This window comes from Arvicola amphibius, chromosome 4 (assembly GCF_903992535.2).
Source record: "Arvicola amphibius chromosome 4, mArvAmp1.2, whole genome shotgun sequence".
Classification (NCBI taxonomy): Eukaryota; Metazoa; Chordata; class Mammalia; order Rodentia; family Cricetidae; genus Arvicola; species Arvicola amphibius.
In genome coordinates, this window is record NC_052050.1 from 55,177,418 (window position 1) to 55,195,350 (window position 17,933).

A 17,933-nucleotide genomic window follows, 5' to 3' on the forward strand; every position below is an offset into this window, starting at 1 on the left:
TCTTGAGACAGACAAGATGACATTTATTGAATTCAATAGGTTTGCGGATTATATTATCTGATTTAATGAAACCCTAGAAAATGCACATCTAACTTTAAAAGTTTCCTGCTTAGTATATGTCAGTTTAAAGATGAGAGCTATAATATGGATAAACGTGGCAAAACTACATTTCTACATTGTTGTTGTAGTCCAGGCTAGTCTTGAACTCACTTCTGACCCTCCTGCCTCTACCTCCAAGTGCTAGAATTACAGGCATGTACTGCCACACCCAGTTTTTTACAGTACTGAAGCTGGAAGGCAGACTATTAAATGAATTAATTAAATTTATTTATTTATGTATTGTGCGTATCTATGCCAAGGTCTTTGTGTATGGAGATCAGAAGGCAATTTTAGTGAGTTCCTTCTCTCCTTCCATCCCCATGTAGATTCCAGAATCAAACTCAGGCATTGTTACCCAGTGAGTTGCCAGCTGGGAGCCTAGGACTTAGGACAGACTTAGCCAAGCACTGTACCAACGGAGCTATATCCCCTGAAGTACACTCATAATCAAGTCCTTTGCACATACAGTAGAATCAGTGGCAATGCTAACTGAACAAAGATATGATCAAGAAGCCAGCAAAATACATATGTAATGCATATGTGTACATACAGATTGTAGGGTTGTTATACATACAGATAATCCATGTGAAGTATATGTAAAGGTTATATGTGTTCATATTCTAGTGCGTATGTATAGGTGTATAGCTCTGGAACATGAAAAAAAACTTTTTCAGCAGTTTGTAGTCACACAGCACTCTATCAAGTACTTTATGAGATGTTATTAAAACTAATGGAAAATGTTTGGCAGCCTCTATTTGGGTCCTAAATAGACAAGAATTGACATATAAAATTTTCCATAGGAAACATTTTAGTGCTTTTCATTGTGAGACTATTGGTTAAAATTATGAAAAAAAATGAAAACTGCATGATGATTAGGTTGCAGAAGCTACAGACTCACATGAGAGACTATGAAAATTAATAGTCACGGATGATATTAAAAATAAATATGTCACCAATAATGTAATTTATCCATCTGGAGTTTTGTGAGGTGGGTTTTGGCTTTTTACTTTGGCAATGGTTAAAACTATGAAAAATAAACTAAACTTAGGAGACCTTAAAAGTCTCCATAGCCCAGAATAGTAAAACAGCATTTGCTCAAATTCAGTGTCTATTATATTTTAATGAGGACTTTATTTAATAAGTAACATGTATTTTAAAGTATTCTTTTTCATTTTTACCTCTTTCCCACCCCATTTTTTGCATGTTTCATTGTATATGTAAGCCCAGGAGACAAGATAATGACTAGTTCAGCTTCAAAATATTTTAACTGACTCAAAGTGCTTGAAGAAAAAGTACAGAGTTCCATTCTAATTCCATTCTGGTGATGCAGCACACGGTGGGAGCAGGTTAAAACCACATTATTTATATCTCTCTCCAAATTGGAGTCTCTTGGAGGCAAAGCCTGCAATTAGATCTTTTAAACAAACATTTTAATGCAATTCTGTGGTCACTGATCTGGGGAACAATACCGCAATTCATGTTTTTAAAGACCCATCCATGGGAGCTAGAGAGATGGCTCAGTTGTCAAAAACACATACTGTTCTTTCAGAATACCAGAGTTCATATCCTAGCACCAATACCGAGTGGCTCCCAAGGGCCTGTAACTCCAGCTCCAGGGGATCTGATACTTTGGTGCTCTGAGGACACCCTCAAAGTCATGTGCAAACACAAATACACACACATGTACAACACATACACATTAAAGCTATTATTTTAATCTTCAAAAGACAGATATGATTATTCATAATGTTGGTGAGTTTTCAGGTAATGCAATAAGTAACCAAGGTAATCAACTTACAAAAGAAAGAAATATTTGGTTGATAGTTTGGTTGGTTGTAGTCCATTGAGCCCTTGTAGTTTTGGAGCCTGTTCCAAGTTAGCACAGCATGACAGAAGTGTGTGGAGAATAAAACCACTACTTATGGCAGGGAAACAAAAGAAAGGTGTGGTCAGGGTCCACTCTTCTATTCAAAATCATTTCCCTGGGGGGTTGAATAAGTGACTCAGTGGTTAAGAGAATTCTCTGCTCTTCCAGAGGACTAATGTTCAGTTCCCAACAACCATATGGTAGTTCACACGTAACTCTAGTTCCTGAGGATCTCTTCTGACCCCTAGGGGCATCAGGCATGCACATGGTGTATAGACATGCATGCAGACAAGACACTTCAACACATACATCTAAAACAATATTTTAACCGAAATCGTGCCCCCAATGATTCAAAGATGCTCCACCACTTCTTTTGTTTGTCCTTCGAAGTAGAATTTTGCCCATCTAGCCTGGAACTCATCATCTACCTAAACCCCACAACCAAGTCCTACCCACGTAATGTGTTGTGATGGCGTAATACTCAGCTATCTCGATGTGTGGTTCAGTGCTCTTATCTGTAACATGAGAGCTCACCATTCATCTTCCTCTCGGGATTATTGCAAGAAGCACATTAGAAAAATGGATATAAAATTCTGAGAACAAGCTGTACCTGGTTCACTGTAAAGCCTAGTTGCAATTCATAGAATGCCTTTAAGGCATCTGTTTTAGGGAGAAGATAAGGACAAGCAGATTGTTATCATATTATCTTAGATCATAATCATAAGAACTAGAACTGAGCATAAATATTGTTTTGCCACACTTTTTACCATGGTGTTTTAACATGATACCCCAAGGTGTGAGATTCACTGTAAATTTACAGATTTACTGTAAATACTGTAAAAAGTCTCATGTAGGCGATTTAGGTTATACGCATGGCAGTATGTCCTGTACTACTGAATAAAGGCCTCCAGGTAGACACCCAACAGAAAGGTGTCTGTTGCCTCAATGCAGTGTCTATGCCTAGCTGTCGGCTAACAGGTCTCTATAACAAGCTCCTATTCACTTACAGTATGTTATTTCTGTCTTGTTAGGGTCCTAGAACATCCGAGATTACCATTTTGTTGTTATAGTTTGTAGGGACTTTCAGAGGAATTGGGCTTTGAGGGTTTGGGTTGTTTGTTGGAACAGGGCTATGCTGCCTAGTCTGGCTGGCCTGAAATTCTTCAAATCCTCCTGACTCAGCATTCACAGTGCCGGGATTAAATAATTGTTCTTATGATGATCAAATCCTCATCTCACCTCTAAGAAAGGGTTTAGGGCTCTAGCCCCAGATGCCCTCTCCAAACCAAAAAAGCAGAGAAGGTTTCTCTGTGTAGCCCTGACTGTCCTGGAACTCACTTTGTAGATCATGCTGATTCGAACTCAGAGATCTGCCTGTCTCTGCCTCAAGGCTTCACTCTAAAGATGTTTGTATCTGTTGTTGTTGTTGTTCACCTTTTAAGCTTCAGCTCTCGTTAATGGAAGGCAGCCTTCACTCAGACGGGCGAAGCTGTTGAACTCTATAGGGTCCTGGTTGTTTTCTTTCGGTGGCGGTGTTGTTGTCAGACTTGTTAACTGTGGATGGAAGCAGAGCCTCCAGCTCAGCCTGCACCAGTGCTGTGCTGTACTCTGAGCTTCACCCAAGCCCTGTGCGTGGTTATTTATCTCACTGACTAACCTAGGATCCTTTAAAGTTTACTCTAATTGTCTTTAAAGTGTTTGCTTTGCTTTAAGGTCCCTAACTCCTTGTTGTACCTACAGATCTGCCAACTTCGAATAGCCAGCCCTTGCCCTGCTGTGATGTCAACCTCGCCTTGATAACTAGGACTCTGAAAAATCCCTTAGCAGAGCGCGGTGGGAAGTCCCATCTGTTCCTGTTGCTTGTACTGGGGATGGTGGATGTCTGCCCAGACTGAGATTCTGTCTGCATTTGGTTTTTCAGACTGAACTTATCTCCTTTTAACAGAAGCCTCCAGGAGCCTGTGACAGCTCCCGAAGGTCACCTGGATCAATGGAGAAGCAAGTTTTTCTTCCCCTGGAGAGGTGACAAGAGAGAGTTATCTGTCACAGCTAATTAGCACACAGGTCTGAATAGTGGGGAACACATGGAGAGAAAAAGATTGGGATTAACAGATTCCAGCATCCTTCTCTTTAAACTACTATTTCTCAGAATGTAGTATGTCGGGGAAAAGAGAGAAAATGAAAAGTTAATCCGCGAAAGGGCTCTGTTTTAGAAAGGCTTCAAAACAGATGCTTCAGGGAGTTTGGGGTTGCTCATGGAAAAACACGTGTAATCAAAGGTATCACATACCAATGTTGGAAGATGATAGTTATCAACAGCCAGGAAGGAATGAATGCTTTAATGCTTACACAGGTTTAAGCCAGAGAAATAGGTTGGCAACTAAGAACACTTGTTCTTGTTGGAGACACAGGTTCAGTTCCCAACACTCACATTTGGTAGCTCACAACCTCTTGTAACCCCCAGCTCCAGGAAAGTCATTGCCTTATTTTGGCCTCCTTGGTACTGCATGCATATGACATGCATACAGAAAAGAGGGCACATAGGCATACACATATATGCAAATGAATGGTTTTAAAGAATTTATTCTTATGTGATGTATATGAGTGTTTACATGAACATCTGTATACCACATGTGTGCAGTGCCTACAGAGGCAAAAAGAGGTCATCGTATTCCCTAGAACTGGAGTTACAGACTGTTGTGAGTCACCATGTGGGTGCTGGGAATAAAACCAGGATCCCCTGGAAGAGCAGTAAGTGCTCTTAACCACTGAGACATCTCTCCACATCCCCTTCAGCTATACCTGAGAGTGCCACTTGCCCACTCTTTACAGAAGAAAGAGTTCGTTGGGGGTTTACATGTTGAGAAGGTAAGTTCATGACCATCATGGGGGCAGCATGACAGCAGGCAGGCCTGGTGCTGGAGCAGTAGCTGATAGCTTACATCCTGAGACAATCACCACCAGGCAGAGAGAGAGAGAGAGAGAGAGAGAGAGAGAGAGAGAGAGAGAGAGAGAGAGAGAGAGAGAGAGAGAGAGAGAGAGAGAGAGCAGGCCTAGGCTTTTGAAACCTCTATGTGCAACCCAGTGACACACCTCCTCCAACAAGACCACTCTTCCTAACCCTTCCCAAACAGTTCCATCAAAGGAGGGCCAAGTATTCAGTTATTGAATCCATGAATACAGCTGGCTGGGAGAGGTGGATAGACACTCAGGGGAGGGTTCCATGACCCTCCTCACCCTCTACTATGAGGAAGGTAAATAAACAATAGGCCAAGCTCTGATGATCTTTTGTGACCAGATGCAGCAGAAGTCTTGAAGATGACGGCAGTTTGGCTCAGAGGCTAGTCTCGTGTTCCAGACCCATTACACCTTATCCCGATTTAATGTTTGAGATATGAATTAAAGTTTAGCTGTTTGCAGATGGCTGTCTCTTACTTGAAATCTCATCTTGAATCATACTGTATTGTTGTAAGTGAGTTTATTTCTGGTTTTGCTAATTAGTTATGTAACTCTTTATACTCATGTGCTAAGGGTCAGAACTAAGACCCTGGACGTGCTAGAGGAGCATTCTACCACTCTCAACCCCTGAAGTACATTTTCCCTGTTACATTTGGTGAATAACACTTTATCAATCTACCTTAATTAAAGAGAACAAAATTGACCATGTTGCCATTTCTATATAACCTGGATGAAATTACTTTTCATATTTAGTATGACTTGTAATTGCTTCTCTCTTCTTTAATAATTTCATTTTGTGTGTATGTGTGTGAGAAAGAGTGTCTGTATGTGTGGGTGTCTGAGTGTGTGTGTGTGTGTGTGTGTGTGTGTGTGCGTGTGCCTATGCACAGGTGCGCACTGCTGCTTACATACGCTAACCTCAGTGTGGACATCAGAGCAGAGCACTCAGGAGCCAGGCTCCTCCTCCCACCATGGGTTCTGGGTGTCAGACTCGGGCCATTAGGCTGTCACAGTGAGCATTTTACCCAGAGTCACCTCAGCAGCCCACAGTTACCCCTTTCTATAAGTTAGCCTTATTTTTTAGGAGAAAAAAAGGATTCTTTTTTTTTTTTTTTTTTTTTTTTTTTTTGCCCGAGTCTGAAAAAACCTGGGCTGACTGTAAAGTTTATACGGAAAGATTAGTCAAAGCAGAAATCTGAAGGATGAAAAGTTAAGAATCTCTCTTCTCTAGGTAGTAAAATGAACCAGGATGGCCTCCAGCTTACTATGTGGAGGGCGTGTGAGGGTGGCCTTGAACTTCTGATTCTGCTTCTACCTGCCTAATGCTGAGATTTCAGTGTTTGTCACCACACATGGTGCTGGGAATTGAACGCAGGGATTTGTGCATGTTAGGTGAGCACTCCACCAGCTGAGCTATGCAATACCAAATTTGGACAGCCCTAGTCCAAATTTCAACTCTTTACAACAACCTTTACCTACTGGAATTTGAAGACAGTGCCGTTCTGTGTTGACATTAAAATGTGTTATGTAAACTGCAGGAGGGGATCTGTTTCTTTTCTTATTTTTCTTCCAATGCTGAGAAACTTGAACTTAGGGCCATGCATTTGCTAGGTAAGCATTCTTTCTTTGAGCAATAGTCCCGGGTCAGTCTTTTCAGCTATGAGCTAACCATCAAAATAGAGTGAGAAGGGGAAGAATTTTAAATAGGAGTTGAGTTTAGCAAAATGAGCTGTCTTTGGAATTCTAGGGCTTGTATCTGAGATATCTCATGTGCCAAAAAAAAGTAAAGAGAAGCTGGATATGGTGGTGCATACCTATGATCCCAGTGTCTGAGAGGATGGGGCAGGAGGATTTCTAAAAGCTCTGGATCAGCCCAGGTTACATAGAGCGACCTTGTTGTGAACAAAACCCACAGACACGACAATAGCAAAAGAAGCCTGGCAGTTGGAAGGTACTGCTCCCTGGGAGTTGTGGACAAATGTCTGCTCACCACGATAGGAAACAGACAACAGATTAAAGCAATGAAGCCATCGAAGTCCAATTGGTGAACCATTGGATTTACGAGGATTACTTACAGGAGTGTAAAGGAGGGGTTAATTATCATAACAAATTTCTTAAAGACCTTTACATCACCAAAGCCCACAGCAGCGTGGATGGCAGCCCACAAAGGCTGGAAACCTAGAGTGCACTGAAGTCCTGCAAGTGGCTCAATGGGTTAGAAAGAATCTTTCTTTTTTTAGGCCATTCTGATGGCCTGAAAGTGTAATCCCCTGGGCTTGTATATGTAAAGGGAAGGAAGGGCCCAGTGATCTGGTCAGTTTCACCTACTTCCTGAAGTTTTTGTGTTGTAAATTCCTCGATTTTAAGGAGTTTCTTTGCAGAATGGAATGCTTTACCCACCTGTAGAGCATCTTGAGGAAAAATGAGCTTTCCTTCAAGATGGAATGTTTTATCTTGGAGGGAGGAAAATGCTACCCAACAGGAGGCAGAGGCAGGTGGACTGCTGAGAGTTCAAAGCCAGACTGGTCTATGTACCAAGTTCCAGGCCAGGCATGGCTATTATAGTGAAGTCTTGTCTGAAAAAGGTGGTAGTGGGCGGCGGGGTCAAAAAAGGCAAACATTTCTCTATTTTATTTACTTATTTATTTTGGTTTTTCAAGACAGGGTTTCTCTGTATAGCTTTGGGCCTGTCCTAGTACTTGTTCTGTAGACCAGGCTGGCCTCGAACTCACAGAGCTCCACCTGTGTCTGCCTCCCTAGTGCTGGGATTAAAGGCATGTGCCATCACTGCCCGGCTATTTGTCTATTTTATAAGCAAAATAATACAATAAATCATTGTTTTAATGTGCATTGCTACAATTACACATGAGAGTTGTAATCACAGGTTATAAATAATGAAATATAAATAAGTCATTCATGTTTTATTCATTTTTATTGCATTGCGTTAGCATATTGGCTTGTGTGCTCTTTAGGTATTAAAATAATTAAACGTTTTTCTATGAATTATGTATCCTACACAAGCAAGAATATAAAGCATTCTTGGTAGCTGGGCATGGTGGTGCATGCACACTTGTAGCCTCAGCCAGTACACAGTGGCTGAGGCAGAAACCTGGGAGTCCAAGGTTTTTGTTCTTAAAAAACATAGCTGGGCAGCTGCGTGTAGCTGCCAGCCCAGTGGGCTGGAGTAGCTGCGCGGAGACTCGCAAAACACGTGTGACCAGGGCGGAGGGTGAGCACACGTGAACAGGCAGCAGCAAATGGCGGCGGCAGATTAATGGGTAGACATGACTTACAGAGTGAGGTTGAATATTTATTCAGGGGAGTTATGAAGGGGGAAGGGAGGGGGAGAGGGAGAGAGAGAGAGAGAGAGAGAGAGAGAGAGGGGGGGGGGGAGGGAGGGAGGGAGAGAGGGAGAAGCAGAGAAGTGGGGAGAGAGGTAGAAGCGAAGCTCCCTCTCCGAGAGGAAGATGGAAAAAAGAGTGAGCTCAGGCTGGAAGCTGAAGATCATCCTGCCTCAGCGGAAGGGGGAGGGAGTGGGCGTGGCTTGTCTCTTAAAGGGACAGGGACCAAAACCATAACAGGTCATCCTGGCTTTCAGTGAATATTGAAAAAAAATCAAGCCAATCAAACACAGAAATTAAACTAATTCAGTTTTTTCCTCTTGTGACATCTCTCTTGCTCATGAATATTATTGTGCTATGTATAACTTTATTTTCTTGTTACTCCCAAAAGTTGGGCAATTCCACTCTTTCCCACCTTCCAAAACTAGCTACATGGACAATAATAAAGGTTAATATATGTTGATGATGAAGTGCTTGTTTTTTTTTTTCAATCACTAGCAGATTTTAATTTCTGGTATCTCATTAGTACACAATCCAACTTTTGGCATATGCCTCTTGCAAAGAGGACAGCTTTATTTTTAGCTCTGATTGGTTGAATCTGTTGTGATCTGATTCCCTCAGAAGTGACTGATAATGGCCTCAGAGTTCATGGCAGTCCCTTTGGAACACACAATGGTACATGTTTCCTTAGTAGTTCTTTTTTTCTTTCTTTTTTCTTTTTTTGGTTTTTCGAGACAGGGTTTCTCTGTAGCTTTTTTAAAGCCTGTCCTGGAACTAACTCTTGTAGACCAGGCTGGCCTCGAACTCACAGAGATCCGCCTGCCTCTGCCTCCCGAGTGCTGGGATTAAAGGCGTGCGCCACCACCACCCGGCTTCCTTAGTAGTTCTTATATAGTCTTTATATAGTCTTATGTATTAAAATGCAATACCTGTTAATGTTCATCTCACAGGTTAATATAGGCAAAATGCTCTCCAAACATGATACCCACTAGGGCGTCTACAGTCAAAAAGACTGTTAACAATCAGTATGGATGTGGTGAAATCATACCTTTGGGTGTTCTGGGAAGACAAATGACTCAACCACCCTGGGCAGGAGTCTAATAGTCCCTTAAGTGGGTACAGAACCTAGACACAGAAGTTTAAGCAGAAACCATGGGAGGATGCTTTCTTGTTCCTGCTGGTTTGCTCCGTTTGCCTTCTCCTACCTCCCAGGACCACCTGCCCAGGCATGACACAGCCTACACTGGGCTCTTCCACATCAATCATCCATCACGAAAATCCCTCACAGACTGGTCCACAGGCCAATCTGATGGAGGCATTTTCTCAGTTGAGGCTACCTCTTCCCAGACAACTTTAGCCTGTGTCAAGTGACAATACAGATGGCATGGCTGGTAGTCACTGCGGGGAGGGTGACTGTAAAAGGGATAGAAGTCTTTTGAGGGTGAGGAAAACATTCTATACTTGCTTCTTGTGATGGCGGCCTACTTCAGCGACTGTATGTAAAGTCACCAAATTGTGCGGCTCAAATGGGTAAAGTCTGTGGTATACGGACTATAGTTTACTTCTCTGGCCAGGAAGATAGAACGAGCCAGGTGCATCTGCACATTTTTCTTCTTGTTGTGACCAAATACCTGAGAAGCAACTTAAAGGAGAAAGGGTTTGACTTAAAGCGTGAGGGTACAGTCAGTCCCTTGTGATGGGAAAGGCATAGAGGGGCAGGAGCATGAGTAAGCCACTCCCATCGCACCTGCAGTCAGGAGCAGAGAGAGGTGAATGCCAGTGCTCAGTTTGTTTCTCCCCTTTTTATTCAAGCCACAACCCCAGCCTGTGAGATGATGCCACCCACATTTTTAGAGTGAGATTTCTCACCTTTATTAACCCAACCTGGAAATTCTCAGTTCTCTCTGAGATCCATTTCTTATGTGATTCTAGCACCTGTCCAGTTGACAGCCAATCTCGGCCTTCTCAGCAGGCAAGAGGACTATAATCCTAGCATGTGGGAGACTGGGACTGCTGAAAAGATCACTAGTTATTTCTATAAAACTAGTCTGTGCTCTATGGTAAACTGCCTGAAGTCAGAAGAAACAATGAGCTAAAGCAATGCTATTAAATTTATACCATATATTGTTACCTAATTACAAACAAACAAACAAACAAACAAAACAACCACCCCACCAGAAAACGCAATCATGTGTCATCCATTCTTAAACAATGACTAAATTCTATAGTCATGAACTTCACTTGGGTTAAAATTACATTGTTTCTTTTGTAATTTTATTGGCAGCATAATTTAGCAACATATTTAATTTTAGAATGAGTTTAGTGGCCTGTGTGTTGTAGGAGGCCACTTTCTTTCCCGGCTGCCCAGACCATGAAATAATCACTCAGAAACTGTATTAATCAAATCACTGAATAGCCTATTAGCTCTAGTTTCTTATTGGCTCTTTCATCTTCTTTACATCTTAATTTAACTCATTCTATTAATTTGTGTATTGCCATATGGCTGTGGCTTACCAGCAAGGTTCTGGCTGTCAGCTTGTATCTTTCTCCTCTGGCAGCTCCTTCACTCTGCCTACTCTTTCTACATATATATATCTCTTCCAGCCTGGCTATATTCTGTTAAGTCATTGGCTGAAAGCAGATTCTTTATTCATTAACCAATAAAAGCAACACATATACAAAAGGACTTCCCATACCACTTGTGATTTGAATTTTGTGATATTATGAAAAATTTCAGACATGTTATTTAAAAATTCAGTGTGCTGGTCCTCTGGATTTGTCACTAATGTTTCATAAAGCTTGTTTCAGCAGGTGTCTACTCATCTTTCCATCCCCGTGTTCTTCAACTCAACTGGTTTTCAAAGTCTACTGTAGAGTATCAGGTAGTACGTGGCCTCTTTAAATACTTCAACATATAATTAGCTAGAGTTTGACATTTATTAGGCTTTTTTTTGGATGTGAAGTATATACACAAAGTACATGAATCTTAAGTAGACATTTATAGCTTTTTTTGTCGTATGTGTACACATGTGTAACAAAACTTCAAGAAACAGAATTGTGCCACCATCCCTGGATGGTCCCTCTTACCCTCTCTTTTCATCTCCAAGCTCCCTGCTCCCAGAGCACATGATGCTCACTTCTTTCTCTCTTCCCTCTCCTCTGTCCCCAGACCTCCCCCTGCCCTCATTATGGCTCACTCTGTAGCCCAGGCTGGCCTTGAATTTGGGATTTCCCTGCCCCCGCCTCCCAGTTATATGCGGCCATGCTTTAGGTTCATTTTACTTGACTTTTCTTGTCTCCCCCTCTTCTTTCCTTCCTCACTCCCTCTCTTCCCTTCTCCCCTCCCCTTCCTTCTTTTTGAGACAGTTTCTCCCGATTTAGCCTAGGCTGGCTGGAAATTCTCAATCCTACTTTAGCTTTCTGGGATACAGACGTGCACCACAGCACTCGGCTCCCTGCCCCCCCCCCCCTTTTTGTGAAGTGAAGTTAGAGAAATAGAACACAGGTACTGAGTGCTGGGTGTGGATGTGGTTCTGGGAGAATAAAACCCCATCCTTTCTAGAGTATTTCTATTTTCTCAGACCATGGCCAGGGCTGTCAATATTACTTTTCCCTTGGTGGTAGTGACTTCGAGTTTTAATGCTTCTATTTTTATTGATCCGAACAATGCCGTGACAAACAGTTGCCTGCAGTTCTACACAGGTGCATGATTATTGGCGGTCAAAATTAGTAACATCACCTGAATGGCCACCTGACTCTGGTTGAAACGCTGGCTTTTCAGGTGGTAGAATGAGTCCAAGCTCCTCTCATGCCCCCTGTTTCCAGTTGACAAGCTGCTCAAACGGGATCCAGAAAGCACACAGTTCTCTGTGCCATTGGATGGGTTGGTCCTAAGTCATTGATGATGTTGAGTGGAAAGGAGATGGGTTTTTTGGAAGCCATCTGTGGAGCCCTTACAGGAAATATCTGTCGACACTGTTAGCCACATCAGGGGTGTCTGATTACTTTTCCAGAGGTTGAAGTTGGGGTACTAAGGTGAAAGGTGAAATCCATCTGTAAATTACTTTTGTTTTATTTGGAATATAAAGTGAAAATATATTCTGTTTTGTTTTTTTTTTTTTTTTGAGACAGGGTTTCTCTGTGCCTTTGGAGCCTGTCCTGGAACTACTAGCTCTTGTAGACCAGGCTAGCCTCGAACTCACAGAGATCTTCCTGCCTCTGCCTCCCGAGTGCTGGGATTAAAGGCGTGTGCCACCACTGCCCGGCTGAAAATATATTCTTTTTTAATTTAAAAGTTTTAGATTTATTTTCCGTTTTGCATATGAGTGTTTTGTCTGCATGCATGTACATGTAGCATGTGCATGCTTGGTGTAAGCAGAGGTCAGAAGAGGATGTCAGAGTCTGTTGTGGATGGTTGTGAGCTACCATTCTGTGCTGGGAATCAAATCCAGGTCGTCTGTAAAACAAATGCTCTTAACTGCTAAGTTATAACTCTACCCTCTGAACACTGTGTTGTTAATCTAGCCATTGAGACGAGAATCAGAGAGAAGCAGTTAGCTCGATTTTCCAGCCAAATCTCCCTAACCACTGGCTAGGCAAACATGTCTTTTTCTCTGCAGCTTCTCCCAGGAAAGTAGTTTTAGTTTGATATAGGTTGCTTAATTGATTGTCTTCCCCTCTCCCCTCAAATTATGCCAGCTATTCACATTACTACCCCAAATTCTTTTGGAGATTTTTTTTAAGACAGACTTTCTCTCTTTGTCAGAAAACAAAACAAAACAAAAACTTGCTTTGTAGACCAGGCTGGCCTCAAACTCACAGAGCTCTGCCTCCCGCGTGCTGGGATCAAAGGCATGTGCCAACACTGTCCAGCTGAGAAATTCATTTTTTTTTCTTTTTTCTTTTTTTGGTTTTTCGAGACAGGGTTTCTCTGCAGCTTTTTTAGAGCCTGTCCTGGAACTAGCTCTTGTAGACCAGGCTGGCCTCGAACTCACAGAGATCCGCCTGCCTCTGCCTCCCGAGTGCTGGGATTAAAGGCGTGCGCCGCCACGAGAAATTCATTTTTAAAAGCCATGTACAGTGTTTGCTGTGGCTGCCATAATGAAGTACCACAGGCGGGTAGCTTAAACAAATAACAATAATTTGTTTGCTCAGAGCTCTGAGATCAAGGTGTGGGCAATGATGGTTTCTCTTCTTGGCTTGTCGGTATCTATCTTCTAGTTTCCTCAGGAGAATCTCACCTGTGTGTTCACACACCACCTTATGACAAGGTAAGCACACTGGGCAAATGGGTTAGGGTGTACTTTAAAGGGCGTTCTACCACACCTCTTTAAAGATCCTGTCATCTTCAGACACAATCCCTGTCACAGTTCCGGGGGCTTAGGGCTTCTGTAGGGTAAAACGGTCTGCCAAAGTAACTGACGCTGTCCCTGAGACCAGAGTCAGTGAAAGAAACACTTTGGCCTTGAAACCAGAACCAAAGAAACACACCCTGACCCTGAAACCATAGCCAAAGAAACACACTTTGGCCCTGAAACCAGAGCCAACCGTGCCTCTGACCAACTGAACATAAAACCAACCAATCCCTAAGCAGGAAAACTAGCCAATCTGAGCTTGTCCAAGTTCAAGGAGATCAAAAATCTGATCAATTCCCTTCCTGAAAATCTTCTCCCTGGAAAAACTTCACTCTTAAGAAGCCATGTATAAACCCCTCTCCATATTCAGTTGGCAGCTGATCTTCTCCATGCTGGTAGAGGCGGCCACTCTCCTGGAATCCTTCTTCCCAAATAAATTCCTTTCTTTTTTTTTTTTTTTTTTTTGGTTTTTCGAGACAGGGTTTCTCTGCAGCTTTTTTAGAGCCTGTCCTGGAACTAGCTCTTGTAGACCAGGCTGGCCTCGAACTCACAGAGCTCCGCCTGCCTCTGCCTCCCGAGTGCTGGGATTAAAGGCATGCACCACCACCGCCCGGCTATAAATTCCTTTCTTGAAAGAGTTTTGGGTAAAGATCTTTGGTTGGCGAGAAGAGTCTCTGCTGGGAAGTTCCCTTGGGAGCAAAGCAGAGCAGAAGAAATGGATTCTTCTGCTGGGAAGCTCCCTGAAGGTGGGGGTTGGGATCAGAAGTATCAACTTTTTGCCGGAGCCAGAGCAGATGTCTGTAGGGATTTCCTCTTATGCAGAGTGAAGCAGAAGAAGAACATCTCAGACTGGGATTGAGAAGAAATAGATACCTCTGCTGTGAAACCTCCTTGACGGGAGGGTGTGGGGGTGTTGCGGAACAGAGCCCAGCTGGATTGCTACATCCTGCAGGGGGACCATCCCCCACCAGACTCCAGCCTCAGGTATAGCCTGGCTTCCCAACAATCAGGCTACCTTTCCCTCCAGAGCTGTAACACTTGCAACTTCAACAAATGAATTTTGAGGAATCTCCCTATACAACAAACGCAATACAGAAACATACAAGAAAAATAGGAGCATGAGAACAAGCAAGAACCAGGTAGTTTTAAGAAATCAAAGTCCTTTCTTGTGTAGACTTAATGAGACGTTCTTGTTCTCAGTCCTTATCAGTTTATAATACCAACAGCGATGCAAGTTTTATCAGCTTTATTCTCAATCAAGCCCAACGTTAGACAAATAGCTTGGCTGGGTTCATATCTCTCTTCAGTTGCCTTGCCATCATGAACTTCCTGGGTTGAATGTTTTTCCCAGGTTTCTTTGTTACTTGTTTTTCTCATTCATATTCGTTTAACTACATTGGGTCAATGTTTCCCATAGATTAAAATCCTTTTGTACAACTTTTATACCCTCTAAGGCAATATTGGAAGCGATGATATGTACATCTTCACTACTCATCTATACTCTGGCAATGTCCTTAAGAGAGTGGAATAGTTACATATATATTATGTTCTTACTAAATAACTATGTACGTGTTAGGAAGGGGGGGGCTTTACAAAAACATTTTCATAAGACTGTGAACATATTGATTCTTTTTTTTTTTTTTTTTTTTTTTTGGTTTTTCGAGACAGGGTTTCTCTGTGGCTTTGGAGCCTGTCCTGGAACTAGCTCTTGTAGACCAGGCTGGCCTCGAACTCACAGAGATCCGTCTGCCTCTGCCTCCGGAGTGCTGGGATTAAAGGCGTGTGCCACCACCGCCTGGCCCGTATTGATTCTTCACACCAAAGAGTGGGAGTGGGAATGGGGAAATTAAATCCCTCCCAACTATTTCTTGGCATCACTCCAGACCCCAAAGAACTGGAACTGAGAACGGGGATTACACTAACACACCATAGCACACAGCACAGCGATGTTAGAGCTGCCTGGGAACCACTCCTGGTGAAGCAAATATCATGCCACACTGCAGTTAGAGTCTGGCAATGATAAGCTATTTGGGACATTTGCTAGTTAGAGTCTAGCAAATTATGGGGCCCTTGATGCCTTTTCCTCGTGTATTGACGTATCCAAGTGAAAAGAAATACGCTATATTGCTTTTTGTTTTTGTTTTTGTTTTGTTTTGCCTTTGCATCCATCCATGTTTTCTAATATGGCAAGTTGTTTTGGAAGAATTTCATCTTATATTTTTAATTCTTTTTTTTAAAAAATATTTATTTATTATGTGTACAGCATTCCTTCCATGTGTGCCTGCAAGCCAGAAGGGGGTGCCAGGTCTCATTATAGATGGCTGTGAGCCACCATGTGGTTGCTGGGAATTGAACTCAGGACCTCTGGAAGAGCAGTCAGTGCTCTTAACCACTGAGCCATCTCTCCAGCCCATATTTTTAATTCTTAAAAAAAAAAATTTAGACAAGGTCCTGGAGCCAATATATAGACCAGGTTAATTTCAAACTCACAGAGATCTGCCTCCTAAGTACTGGAATTAAAAACATGCATAGCCACTGTCAGTTTCAACGATTTTTGGTTCTTTTCCTGCAACTAAAAAATAGCTTCCCTCAAAGAAAGCCGCCTTTTAACCTGCACTTGAAAAGGAGATACGTTTGAGAGCCATCATAGTTTCTCCTTTGGGTGTTTGCTGTTCTCTTCCCACACAGAATAAGTAAAAAGGCAAAAATATTTTACATGCATTCTGGGCTGAAAAGCCTAAACTGGAATTTTCTTTTTCTTTCAAAGACCCCTGCAAGCTGCCAGCAGTGCAGAGAGCATTGGTCTGAGACCACAGCTACAGCAGACTCTTTTGGAAGCCATGGATCAGAGACTGGACAAGAAGCCTGACCTCTGAGATTTCTTCCAGAGCTCCTGTTCTAATTCTGGGTTCTTAGGTTCTGAGAAGGTAGTTCGAAAGCTTTGGGGTCATAGGTTTTTCCCTCCCCGAGAATGCACAAATAGTTCTGATTCTGCAAGCCACTTAGGTCTCTGGAGGGTGGATGGCCACCGCATCCAGGACTGCAAGCCCTGCCCTCCGTCCTGGGTGCTGCAGTTCAGCCAGAATTGGAGGCTGCACGTCAGCTTTGGCGGGGGCGTGAACGGAGGGCGTATCGGAGGCGTGTCCGGGGCGGGGCCAAGGCGGCGCACGCCGCGCCCTCAGCGGAGCAAGAGGCCGAGCTTGCTGCATTGCAGCCGCCGCGGCGCCGCTCGGCTCCTCACTTCCAACAATGGCGGCTCCGACCCCGAGCGGCGGCGGCGGCGGCTCCGGGGGCGGTGGCGGCACACCGGGCCCCATCGGGCCTCCCGCCCCCGGCCACCCGGCCGTCAGCAGCATGCAGGGTAAGGACGGCGGGCGCGCCGAGACTACGGGGCCCCTGGTGAGACGCTCGGCTGAGCCGCGGCCTGTGAGCCGCCGCGTCCCCGGGGCTGTCTGAGGAAGCCGCCCGAGCTCCGCGTCCCGGGCTCGGCCTCACCTCGTCTCCTCGCCCCGGGCCCAGCTTGGCTGCCCGCTGCGGTGGCTCTGGCTTCGCCGGGCTCGGGCCCACCTGGCTGCCCCCGCCCTCCGCTCACCTGGCGCCCGCGGGCTGCGAAGGCGCGCGGCCGGGCCTCTAGCTCGCAGGTCGGCCGCGTCCCGGCCCTCGGCTCCGCCGCCCCCGCTCGCCGCAGTGGGGCCGGCTCAGGGCCATCTTGCGCCTCGCCGGGCGCCGCCGGAGTCGGGCCACTGCGTGGCCCCCTGATCCCCCAAACTTTGCAGGGTGTCTGCGTGGGCGGGGCGGGGGGTTCACCAGGCTCTGTGCCACCTGTAAGGTGGGGAGACGGCCATTGGCTCGGGAGAGGCTTTTCGACCCAGGCTGGATATGTGTGTTCTCCTCGCCTTGCTGAAAAGAAAATCAGATAAAAATAGAGTTCGGCTGAAAGGGAGAGAGATTCAGGAAACCGAATGGCAGAGGTCAAAGTGATCGTGTCTGGGCATCTGAGACAGCTCTCCTGTGATGGCCTTTCCCCACTGGGAGGCCTTAGGAGCTCTGTGTGGGTTTTGACAGGGGATGTTGTGAAAATAACAGGCCCGAGTCCACTGTGGACCATTTCTTAAGTTTCCTGGAGGGATTTTGGGTAGTAGCACTATTTTTGAATAGACAAGCCCAGAAATCTCTTGATAACTTTAGCAAACGACTCATGTTGTATTATTATTAGAGTCACTTGGATAGCCTTGGTATCAGTATGACCATAGTTTCTAGTTTTTCTTTTGATTAAAGTCTCCATAAAGAGCTTCTTGTGTCTAGTTAACACAT

At 44.1% G+C, this 17,933-nt stretch overlaps 1 protein-coding gene across 2 annotated transcripts in view; it reads left to right on the forward strand.

The window, feature by feature from the left end:
* Positions 1-16,797: 16,797 nt before the first annotated feature.
* The window catches only part of Map2k4 (mitogen-activated protein kinase kinase 4), a 96,413-nt gene continuing 95,277 nt past the window's right edge, over positions 16,798-17,933 (forward strand). The window contains exon 1 of one of the 2 annotated variants that reach the window (XM_038328120.1): positions 16,798-16,980. In XM_038328120.1, coding sequence (XP_038184048.1) covers positions 16,869-16,980 — 112 coding nt within the window. In that variant the 5' untranslated portion in view covers positions 16,798-16,868. The remainder of the gene's footprint in view (positions 16,981-17,933) is intronic. The other variant, XM_038328121.1, reaches the window with a different exon arrangement.